The sequence below is a fragment of the Drosophila persimilis genome, unplaced genomic scaffold (genome assembly GCF_003286085.1).
Source record: "Drosophila persimilis strain 14011-0111.01,24,50 unplaced genomic scaffold, DperRS2 tig00003933-arrow-pilon, whole genome shotgun sequence".
Lineage (NCBI taxonomy): Eukaryota > Metazoa > Arthropoda > Insecta > Diptera > Drosophilidae > Drosophila > Drosophila persimilis.
In genome coordinates, this window is record NW_020825706.1 from 154,206 (window position 1) to 166,252 (window position 12,047).

At 46.3% G+C, this 12,047-nt stretch overlaps 4 protein-coding genes across 4 annotated transcripts; 3 read left to right on the top strand and 1 right to left on the bottom strand.

Moving 5' to 3' along the window:
• The first annotated feature begins 18 nt into the window (after positions 1–18).
• Positions 19–2,159, top strand: LOC6594043 (myogenesis-regulating glycosidase). Its single transcript, XM_002019614.2, has 2 exons — positions 19–1,810; positions 1,874–2,159. Exons 1-2 carry the CDS (start codon positions 34–36, stop codon positions 2,071–2,073), a joined length of 1,977 nt encoding a protein of 658 aa, XP_002019650.1. The 5' UTR covers positions 19–33; the 3' UTR covers positions 2,074–2,159.
• Positions 2,160–2,179: 20 nt separating this feature from the next.
• LOC6594646 (ankyrin repeat domain-containing protein 11) lies at positions 2,180–6,440 on the bottom strand. Its single transcript, XM_002019615.2, has 5 exons — positions 6,160–6,440; positions 5,646–6,091; positions 5,144–5,573; positions 2,407–5,083; positions 2,180–2,352 (listed from the first exon to the last, which is right to left on the bottom strand). The coding sequence occupies exons 1-5, from the start codon at positions 6,254–6,256 to the stop codon at positions 2,199–2,201; spliced, it is 3,804 nt and encodes a 1,267-aa protein (XP_002019651.1). The 5' UTR covers positions 6,257–6,440; the 3' UTR covers positions 2,180–2,198.
• A 1,221-nt stretch (positions 6,441–7,661) lies between these two features.
• LOC6594647 lies at positions 7,662–8,557 on the top strand. Its single transcript, XM_002019616.2, has 3 exons — positions 7,662–7,826; positions 7,894–8,266; positions 8,331–8,557. The coding sequence occupies exons 1-3, from the start codon at positions 7,662–7,664 to the stop codon at positions 8,498–8,500; spliced, it is 708 nt and encodes a 235-aa protein (XP_002019652.1). The 3' UTR covers positions 8,501–8,557.
• Positions 8,558–9,359: 802 nt separating this feature from the next.
• Positions 9,360–10,113, top strand: LOC6594648. The gene is made up of 2 exons (XM_002019617.1): positions 9,360–9,533; positions 9,598–10,113. Exons 1-2 carry the CDS (start codon positions 9,360–9,362, stop codon positions 10,111–10,113), a joined length of 690 nt encoding a protein of 229 aa, XP_002019653.1.
• Positions 10,114–12,047: the final 1,934 nt, after the last annotated feature.

Below are 12,047 nucleotides of genomic sequence, written 5' to 3' on the forward strand. Positions count from 1 at the left end.
GTCAGTCGTTCCCAGTGAGACCTACCTTTCAGAATGCACACGAAACTCTTGCTGCTTTTGGTGGCAGCCGGCTGCTGCCTCTGGAGTGTGGCCAGTGCCTGCCAGAGCATCGAACAGCGTTACAAATTCGCCAACAGCAACATCTACGTGCGGCTGCGACGCGGCGATAAGCTCCAGTACGAGCTGATGAGGGGCGACAAGAGCCTGCAGACAGTGACCTTCGACAACTTTGCCACGACCAACAATCTGGTGGAGTCGGAAAACGGCGGCTACAAGATCACCGATGGCACCAACACCATCGAATTCACGTTGGTCAAGAGCGGCGTGGTCACGGGCACTGGCAGTGATGTAACCCATGTGCGAGTGGCCCGCGATCAGGTGCTGCAGGGTCAGCAGCCCAGGGATTGCTTCTCCCTGAACACAGGAGTCACCCATTGGTTCAGCGGACCCGAGCAGAAGCAGCACTACTGGCCCGTGGAGCGTCAGAACCACACCAACTACTCGTATCTACCCAAGGAGCTGGACAACTTCGGTGTGGGAGAGCGCTACTGGCTGAACAGCGACGGAGTCTTCCTGTACGTGGAGAACAACACGCCGCTCTTCATCGACCAGAACTCTGCGGGCTACGAGGGCAAGCTGTGCTTCAGTGCGATCAGTGCCCTGCCCTACGATCCGCGTGTCACCTCAGCGAAGTTCGTCTACCATGTGGCAGTGGCCAAGGATGCCAAGGCTGCGCACAAGTATGCGGTGAAGACTTTCTTGGGACAGCCCACAGGACACCCCGATGAACGGATGGTACGGCATCCGGTTTGGTCCACCTGGGCCCTGTACAAGGCAGAAGTCGACGACGGCGTCATTCGCGACTTTGCCCAGCAGATCCTCGACAATGGCTTCGAGAACAGCCAACTGGAGATCGATGACGATTGGGAGGACTGCTACGGTGCTCTCACTTTCCGAAAGAACAAGTTCCCGGAGACCAAGAACCTCACCGATGATCTGAAAGCACTGGGCTTCCGTGTGACCCTGTGGATCCATCCCTTCATCAACAACAATTGCACGGCGATCTATGAAGAGGCCAAGGGTCTGGGCTACCTGGTGCTCGACCACGACGGAAGCTCGGACACACAGTGGTGGAACAGCAAGGCCAAGGATGCTGCCATTCTGGACTTTACCAAGTCTGAGGTCCGAGAGTGGTTCACTAATCGCTTGAAGCGGCTGCAGGATGAGGAGGGCATTGACAGCTTCAAGTTCGATGCCGGAGAGATCACCTGGCTGCCCAGTGATCCCGTGCTGCAGGGCGACGGCTCAATGGTGACTCCTCTGCAGGCCGTTGGCGACTATGTCCGGACGGTGGCTGCCTTCGGCGACATGGTTGAGGTTCGCTCCGCCCAAAACACCCAGGACCTGCCCATCTTTGTGCGCATTGTGGACAAGGACTCCGAATGGGGCTGGAACAATGGCCTGATCACGCTGATCACCTCGATGCTGCAGATGAACCTGAACGGCTATCCCTTTGTCCTTCCCGACATGATTGGCGGCAATGGCTACTACGAGAGGCCGCCCAACAAGGAGCTTTTCCTGCGCTGGCTTCAGGCCAATGTCTTCATGCCCGCCCTCCAGTATTCCTTTGTGCCGTGGAACTTTGACGACGAGACCATCGCGATCAGCAAAAACCACACCAAACTGCACGCTGACTACACTCCTTACATCATGAAGTTGTTCAAGCGGGCAGTGGAGACTGGCGAACCGGTGAACCCACCACTCTGGTGGATTGCCCCGAACGATTCGGTAGCTCAAGGAATCTACGATCGTGAGTAGTAGCTTTCTAGTCAAAGATATCTTGTCCTTAACACCTGTATCTCTCTCTCCGCAGAGTTCCTTCTTGGCGATGATATCATTGCTGCTCCTGTGGTGCTTGAGGGTGCCACCAAACGGGATGTGTACCTGCCAGAAGGTGAATGGAAGAACGGCAATGGCGATGAGGTGTACAGCGGTCCCATCTGGATCATGGACTACCCTGCCCCATTGGACACACTGCCCTACTTTGTGCGTGTGGGATTCGAGATGAACTAAAGTCAATTTTATAAATAATCTTAAATTTTATTACTCTAACAAACAAATATAAACAGTGAAAATAAACTAAAAATTGATACTGTTAATTTGGTAAAAGAACAGACAGTCACAGGCACGGTCACAGTTCATAAATCGATGGAATTATCGGACGCATATTCCCTGGATCCGGATATGGAGTTAACCTGGAAACTGGGTGGCCCATTGATGTGGCGCAGGTATCCATATTCCTCCTCAAACTCTTGCATATTCTTTGTTAGAACATTCTTCAGATCAAACGAACTGCAATGAGACTTGGTTAATATTGATTGGGCTTTGAATACGTTTAAGACCTACCATTCGTCGATGAACCCGACCTCTCTTTTCACATTCTTCTCGTACATAGCCAGTTTCAGGTCCCGGACTTGCTTGACCGAGCGACGCCATTGCTTCTTGTAGCGATCCTTCTCCTTGGACAGCTCCACATATCGATCGTTCTGGGAGCGCAGTTCCTTGAGTATGTGACTGAGTTCTCTGTCATCGGGTCCCTTTCCCTGGTCGTGCAGCTTGTGGATCTGCATCTCCATCTGGAAGATGCGCTCCTTGAGCTTCGTCTTCTCAATCGCCAGCTGCTTGTTCTCTTGTTGCATTTCCTGACTACGCTTATCAAAGAGCTGCACCTGCTCCTCGATATCTCTCTTCAGCGTGCATATGTGCTGCTCCAGTTCGTTCAACTTTGCCTCGTAATCGATGCTAGTGTCCTTACTCGCCTGGTTGCTGGCCAAAGTCTCATCGAGAGTAGTGTTCCGGCTTAGCTCTTGGTATTCCATTTTCTCCAGTTCATTCTTGTACTGCTGCTCCTTGCCCGCTAGCTCCTCCTCAAAGAGCCTAATCTGATGCTGGCGCCAGGACTTTAACTTCTCACCAAAGTCTTTAGGGCTTAAACATTCCACAGCGCTCATAAAAGACGTCCGTTCGGGTAACTTGAGGGTACTGTCTTCCCTTAGACATTTATTGGATGATGTCTTCTCATCCGCTAAAAGATCATCTGATTTCTGGTTAATCACGGGCTTTGACCTCTTTTTAACGACTTTCTTCTTGGGCTTATCTTGAACTTGAACTTCCCTCTGCTCCGATGGTTCCACAACTACAACAGGTATTTTCTTCCTCGATTTCTTTTTCAAGGGCTTATCTGGTACCTCATTTGACGTTTCGTGGTCGATCTTTTCTTCCTGGATTGTGGTCTTGGATGCCTTCATTTTCTTGATCATCCGCTTTATACGCTGCTCGCTTGCTTGAGAGCTTATGACTTGTAAAGAGCTCTCAGAACTCACAATTGAGAGTGAGTGCTCTGACGACTCCACTGGCAGTACAGACTTCTTTTTTTTCGCATTATCAACATGCTCTTTCACCTCCACATTGTCAGAGTCGGGATCCTTTTGAACTCTCACTTTACTCGACCTTGCTTTTCTGAGTTTCTTTTTCGATTCCACTAACTTTGGCTGCTCCAAGGCCGCTTGATCCTCTTGCAGAACCTTGCGGAGCTCGGCCTGGCATGTCTGTTCCAGGAACTTTTCAGTTTCGTCCAGGGCCTGCGCCTGTATCTTGTTCACCTCGACCCAACGTGCCCGCAGGCTGAGCTCAGTCGTGGACATTTTACCCTTCGTTGGGGCCCTTGGCTTTGCTGGGACTTTCTCCTGGTTGGACTCTGGTTCCTCGGAAGGCCGCACCTTGAATTTCGACTTGCGTTTACCATGCTGCACATTGAACACCTCACACACCGAGGCACTACTGATATCCAAGTCGCTGTGCTTTACTTTAACGCTGAATGTCTTTTGCGGACTCTCCATCGAGGTGGCATAATCCTCTGACCAAACTGACTCTATGCTAGCTGCCGTTTCATCAATACTTTCCTGCACGAATCGTTTCTGTCCTGAGGAGACTCTTCGATCATACGTTTCTTTGCTGTGTGATTGGTTGATGGACAGGACAGACCTTTGTTTGGACGATGGAAGTTTCGTTCTCGAGGCCTTCTTCAGATGTTTTCTGCGCACCCGAAGATCAGGTTGATCAATAGAGTCGGAGCATGGAGTTGAATCTGATTCAGAGAGATCCTCAGCAGGTACTTTGTCCATCTTTGTTGATTTTCTCAAGTTTTGTTGGCTTCTGTTTTCGAAAATCTCGACACTCTTTGAAAGCTTTTCTACCTCCTGTCCCAGCAGCTTAGTCAACTGCTCCATGGAGGGAGCTTGTTCTGACTCCTTGCCAGGCTTAATGTCTGTCGCCTCTGCATTTATTTTAGGTCTTTTGGGTGGAACTAACGACTGGTCAGCTCTTTCGGATTCCTTTCTTTCTACATTTTTCGAAGCCTTTGCCCTTTCCTTTCCTTCCCCTATGAGCTCCTCCTTGGGCACTTCGCTGTTCTGATCTTTTGATATGTCATTATTGAATTTTTGATTGCCGTATATGGCTAGACATTCAGTAGCATTGGAAACATTGGAGTATTGAAATGTTGGGCTGCTGCTAATCTTCTTCGGTTCTATTGATTTTCGCAAGATTTTCGTTGAGGAATGCCTTCTGACCACACACACCTCCTCGATGTCTTGCTCGAATTCAGTTTGGGTAGACTTCTTTCGGCGCTGAAGGTCCTTGCTCGTGTAAGCAGACTCCCCGGAGTTCTGCGCATCGGTCGAGGGCATAATTGCATTCGATGGAGCATCTGTTGCCTCAGCGACCACATTAGGACTGGCATTTTCATCCTTCGGATGTTTGGATTCACTCTGCCGTTCTTTTGAAAGCGCAGAAGGGTCTGGCGGCCGATCGTGCTTCAACTCCTCCAAAGCGCAGGTCGGGCGCGAGTAGATGGCCTTGAGCTCCACACTAAACGCGTACTCCATCTGCGGCTTCAAGTCCCTAGAGCTGTCCATGCGCCCAAAGCGGTTGAAGGTGAAGCAGCCATTGCGCACAAATTTCCGGTTATCAAAGAAGTAGCTATCCGCCGGCAGCAGCTTGCCAAAGTCCATGCGGTAGTTGGCTGAGGCGGAGAGTTCATGGTAAGTAGGGATTGGAGGGGCTAAGATATCCCAGTACTCACCAATGGCCGTTCCATTCAAGTACATATTGATGGGTAAGTAGAATATCCGCTGGAAGTAGAGACGGATGCTGCGCAGGGAGGATTTGAAGCGGAGTCCCAGCACATCGTTCAGGATGTAGGCATCGGAGTCGTTGGGCTTCAGCTCAATGCTGGTCACATTTCCAACGAAATCGAACACGAGGGTAACTGATTTGGTTGTTTGCTTGCCGTGGCTGAGGGACTTGACCAGTTTGGCCAGGTTTTTGAGCGTCTTGAACTGCAGCACCACCTCGATGATGTCGCAATCGATCAGTGGATCATTGCCCACCTGCAGCAGACCCAGTTGCACGAGTGATTGCACGTATACATTGGCCTGTGACTGCAGCATGCTGGCAGTGATCGAGTGACCTGGTGACTGTAGTGGCCCAGTGGGATTGGTTGTCCCCTTGCTCTGAAATGGGAACCAGAAAGGGTACATTTTAGCACGGAAAGCCATAGGAGGGGAGGGATGGCGTCCGCTTACATGGGAAACCTGCATCAGATGCTCAAAGTCCTCGTTGTGCAGAATGGACTTCTTGATGATGGCCAGCAGGAGCAGCACCTCGGGCTTGTGGGAACGGAACTGGGTGTTGATGCAGATCAGCTTGTGCCAGAACATCTTCAGGTGCAGCGAGTTGCTGTTGCCCGACGAGGCAATGACGGGGAGTCCTCGCACGGGCAGCAGCACAGTTCCAATGGCCTTGCGCTGCAAGTGTTTGCTGCAGGTGAAAAAGGTGAGCTTCACGGGTCGGTGGTCCGTCTTGATCCGCTTGATGGCCGCCATGTCGCACTCCCAGATGCAGTTGCTGTTGAAGATGATCGTCTCTGCCGTCGCCGAGGGCGTGCCCTCCACCTCAAAGTCCACCGTATTGAGGGCTGCGTTCATCATAATGGTCTCCCGCTCGCCATCGCGTCCATTAAAATTGATGGCTAAAACAATGGGAAAATAAACATAAGTTGGAGTAGTGCTCATCTGAGTACTTTGTATTTCCATTTACCCTCCACGACATGCAGCACCACGCAATAGACCTGATCGTCCTTGTCTTTCGTATCACCTTCGGCCAGATACCGCGGCGTCTTGTTCCGATGGATCATCTTCTTTTGTAAGAATAACTGAATAATTTCAAAATACTAATTCGCACAATTTGCAAAACAAAATTTAAACTTGGCGCCACCGCGTTCGTTGGTATTTAGCGTATGTGTGTGTGTTTCCGCGATACAGTTTGACTGAATCTGTTTTCACTTTGAGGCTCCTTTTTTGTTGATGTTTCCTTCCAGACAGACGGCCTTTTCGTTGACGTTTCGCCCGAGTGCACAGGACAAGCCTAGCCTGCTGGGACCGTTGCCATGGATATTATTTCAATTTCACAAGGTGTGTTAGGGCAACGGGGTTGCATTAACATGCGCACATAACATTAACATTAACTTAACATTTACTTTAACATTAACAGACATCGTGGAGCGCCACTGCGCCGCCATGTAGATGCCGTAGTTCCAAAGAAAAACGTCATGGCGCTATGTACGCTATGTAAAATAGAAGGTGGGCTAGAAGATTCTCTGCTGTTTATGGGCCAATCTAGGCTTGCGATGGCTTCTTGTGATTTGATGGAGTCCTTAACAAGGATCAAGGATATTTCGCAAGTCAGTCATATTCAGGCTTTTCAGCTACTTATAGTCCGATCAAGGTTTTCTATGGCTTATAAGGGCTTTGATGGAGTCCTTTACAAGAATCAAGGCAATTTTTCCATTCAAACATATGGATATTCCCTTGCCATTTCTGACCCGATGTGGACGGGATACGCTTTTTCATAATAGGAACATAATCATTCCAACCCAGATTGACATTAAGGACTATAAGGATTGATATCAAGGACAACGTGGATTCAGAGTAGATCGGAGAAATCCCCTTGACCCTTTGATGCGTAAAGCATAATCGACATTTGGAAGTGTTCGCCGATCTGATCGTTCTCATGTTCTTGTATACCCAACATTTCGAATAGCTAAAATATATGATACCTATTACTGATAAGGCTATAAAGGAAATCTGAGCGCGGCTAGAAATGAACCCAAAACAAACCATTCATTCCAATCAATTTCAATTGGAAATACTTGAGGAACGTTAATTCAATCAACATTATTCAGATAACCCAAATGTGATCGCAAAATCTATAAATACAAGTGCTTGTAGTGGTTTTTGGCAATCTTGACGCGATTCCTCATAGCTTTCGACGTATTTATGAATATTTTGCTATGCGTATCATAGAGATGCTTATCCGAGGCGGCCTATCGGGATCTGGAGTGTCGATTCTGCTACTGTTGACCGGGAGTACATCTGATATTATTATCAACAGAGCGTTATCATGCCAAGAGCCATTGTAAAACTCTCGAATCGAAATGATAAGGTATGTCGGACGGACAGGAGCAGAAGGCACACATATAAAACATGGACCCGGCTCGGCAGGTGGCATTGTGAAAGTGAAACCAAACGAAATTGAATACCATGAAGTACCTGCTCAGTGTTGCCTTGCTGATGGCCATCGGTCTGCAGCAGATCGATGCCCACGGCATGATGCTGAATCCTCCGAGTCGCTCGTCCCGCTGGCGCTACGATGGTTCCGCTCCCCAGAACTGGAACGACAATGAACTCTTCTGCGGTGGTTTGTATGTGAGTGAAGCGGGGATATTCCAGAATGGAGCAGATGGATTAAAGTCCAGACATCTCTTCCCTATAGACCATGTCCAACAATGGAAATCGGTGCGGACTGTGCGGCGACAATTTCTTGGATGGACAGCCGCGTGCCAATGAGATCGGAGGAAATATTGGTGGGTATGGTGTCGTTACCAGGAGCTATCCCGCTTCCAATGCCATCACCGTGGGCGTGAAGATAACCACCAACCATTTGGGCCACTTCGAGTTCCATTTGTGCAACCTGGATGCCTTCGGCCAGGAGTCCGAAGACTGTTTCAATCAGAACCGCCTGCGCTTCCCCGATGGCAGTGAACGGCTGTACATTGGTGAACAGAGAGACGAGTTCGATGTGACTGTTCTCCTGCCCGAGAATCTTACCTGCACCCACTGTGTCCTCCGCTGGACCTATGTTGGAGGTATGTCTCAAAGGGGTTTCTTTTCTACCACTGATTGATATGCCTCTGTGTCTCTGTATCTTAGGCAACAACTGGGGCATCTGCGATGATGCCGGCAATGGAGCTTTGGGCTGTGGACCCCAGGAAACCTTCAAGAACTGCGCCGATGTGAGCATCAATTGGGGCCGTAACATTCTCAAGGATACGGCTGCCTCTGATGTCGATGTCGTTGAGGTGCCCGTTGAGGTGGCCTAAGAACTCCATACCCAGCGAACAACGAACTGCCATCAAAGTCTGAAGGTGTCAAACACCAAAAAGTTTGCCAAAGTTAAATAAAGAACTGAACATTTTTCAAAAAGAGCCGTTTGAAGCTGAGGCCTTAAAGTATGCCTTAAAGAACTTGAAATAACCAATCGATAATCAAGCTTTCGATAGCGCTCGTTATAAATTTGAATCAACCCAATAATCTTTGAGAACTTTACCAACTGATATCGCAGTCTTTCTGAATAGACCGTACGGATAGTTTATATAGAATTTCATTACATTCTTACTTCCGGAGGTGATTCCGAGGAAAAAACCCTTCTTATCTTTATAGGAATTCCTTACGGGTTCAATCACCGCATTACATAGCCGATAGCAATCCCTTGGCCATAATATACTTGAAACGCTTTCAACCTTGGTTAACAAGTTCCACTTGGACGTGAAATACACCCCATGCATTGAACTCTTATCAAATTGGCATTGGGGTTTTCTGTCGAAGCAGACCTACTTTGTGTTAAAAAACAATGTTATGTTATAAACAAACCATTAGCATTAGAATGATTCAATTGCCAATAACTGGGATCTTGTTTATATGTGTCATAGCTTTTTGGACGATTTCCGAGGTCAGATACTACGATTCGCCCAAATTTTGAGTAATAACCATAAAAATGCATATACAAGCATTCCTATATGGGGGAGATTATAGTGTGATAAGAATTCTTAGCGGCTTTTGGACAAAAATCAAAAACAAGCACAAACCGCCCGGCAACTGATAAGATTTTAGGAATATGGACCTATATAAGCCTTCCACCAGGACAGATCGGAATCACACTTTAGTGAAAGTGAAAGAAAAATGAAATACTTCAAAGTAATCCTGACCATAAGTCTGAGTGCTTTCTGCCTGGTGGGAGAGCTTGAGGGCCATGGTATGATGTTGGATCCCGTGGGAAGATCTTCGCGATGGCGCTACGACTCTTCTGCTCCCAAAAATTACGAAGATAACGGATTGTATTGCGGTGGCTTTTGGGTAGGATTACTAAACGAAATAATTTGCTTATATCCACGATACTATTCTCCGATTTCCACTGCAGAAACAAACCGAAAATGGAGGACGCTGTGGTCTCTGCGGCGATGATTGGAGTCTGGAACAGCCGCGACCCAACGAACTGGGTGGCAAATACGGCAGTGGCATCATTGTGAGGACCTTTGCGGGCCTAAGCGAGGCTGAAATTAACGTAAAGATCACGGCCAATCACTTGGGCTACTTTAGCTTCCACATCTGTAACCTGGATGAAAATGGCAGCGAATCGGAGGAGTGCTTCAACAAGATTCCGCTGAAGTTTTCCGATGGAAATCTCAAGTACAACATCAACACCCGGACGGGGGATATTCCGGTGACTCTTCAGCTTCCCAGTGATCTGAACTGCGGCCACTGTGTCCTCCGCTGGACCTACACGGCGGGCAACAACTGGGGCGTGTGTGAGGATGGCACGGGAGCCATGGGCTGTGGAGCTCAGGAGAATTTTGTGAATTGCGCTGACATTAGTGTCCTGTCTTCGGCCAGAAATCTGATCCATGAGGTTCCAGTGGAAGTGGTTGAGGTATAAGACTCCTAACCCTCAGTATTCATCGTGTGCCAAAGCGAACAAGACTTAGTTAATCTCATTATAAATTGTTCCTATTAAATTATTATACCCTTAAGAATGGTGGCAATAAATGATTGAAACATCGACATTTTATGAATGCATATTTTTCTTTTTATTCAATAAATTTATCATCGTATATATATATATATGTATTTATATATATATGTATGTATAAATATATGTATGTTCGTGTGTGTTGAGTGTGTTTGTGAGTGGGTTCTTGGTGTTGGACCGTAAAGCTCTTGAGAGTCCAAGGGCTACCCTGTGCTACGATGCAAAGATCGCTCTCTCTCTGAGGACAGATTAACAAATTAAAGATTTACCTTCGAAGCCCCCCGCCTCGTTTCTCAGAGCTTCACTCCGAGTTAATTAAATATTCCGTATTTGTATTTATTCTATCCTGTATATGCACTTGTATATGGTATTGTAATATTTGTTGTATTTCGCGTCTCGTGTGTGGTTTGTGGGCTGTGGGGGTGTGGGGGTGTGTGGTTTTCTCGCTTACAAAATACGTTTCGTTTCACAATAACTGGCTTAAGAGTTAACTTCACAAATAAGTTGTATATATATCTGTATATATAGTAATTTGTTGTTAATACATATTTTACAAAGCGTTCAGGTCAATTGCAAATGATAGGCTTGAAATTTCACTACAAACTCAATGGGTTTTTTTTGTATTGTAACTTTAGAATTGTGCAATCAAACAATCATTTGCTTTCCTTCCTTTTTTCGCGTTTATCTTTTAACAATTAACTAAACAAACCGCAAACAACATGGTGTAACCTTCGATTGCCCCTAGAAATGCCTTCATCAATCCTGAATCAATCAGTTATATGCCTGTATATGGTATATGGTAGATGTATATTTTAGGTCTAGGTTCTTATGGGGAGCGAGTGGGGGGGAGTTTAGCTACGATTAAAAAACGCCCACCTCGATTAAAAACTATAAAAAACCCCACCACGATCCATCGTCAAACTGTGCGAATTTCTCACAACTGAATTACAAGAGTACTGTAGCCCCCACCCCCCCACTCTCTGGGGGAGATCTCCTTTCGTTCTTAAAGTCATTCCACTTTTAAAAGCATTTTTAAAATACAGTTGATGCCTTTTTCTGACAAAAATATATATGTATGTATACTATAATATATTATATAGAGATTTGTTCTGGGGGGAGTGGGGGGAGGAATCGGCCGACCTTCGCTTCACTACCAAATATTTTGTTGTTTGTAAAAGCACCTTATAAATTGTACACATACACCACATCGTCGCCACCTCTTTTTTTTTGTATAAATAGCTAAATAGTTTTTCTTTTAATTTATTCTTACTATTTTTACTTATACTTTGTTCCAAAAATTGTCTTTAAACATTATACAACACTATCTGTATTTGTTTTTTGTTTTTGTTTCTTTTTTGTTTATACCTGAATTTTAGAATTTTGTATCCGAAACGCCATTTATTTTGTCATGTTTTTTTTTTTGTTCTGTACTGAGTTTGTTTCCGCAAAAAGTTCTCGTTTTTGTAATTGCCAAAAGTTGTCTCTTTGTTTTCCCTTTGTTGCTTGTTTGTTTCATTTTTCTTAGTCCGAAATGTTTGTTGCCAAAAATGTATTTTGTGGTTGTTCCTTTAGAGGTTTCTTTGTATAAGTTTTTCCTTCAATGCTTGGTAAGGGTCAAAATAATTATCTCGTTTTTTCTGTGCTGCATTTGACTTAATTGACAAACATGTTTTTGGTTTTTCTACTGGGGATCGTATGATATTCTACTTGAATATTATCTGTTTTATTTGCTTAGCTTTGTCATTGGCACAAGGTTTTTATTTTTTTTTGCTGGGGGGATAGACAGGATAGACGGGGTTGGTTGCTTCTACTAAATATAATTAAGTTCACACCTCCGGTTT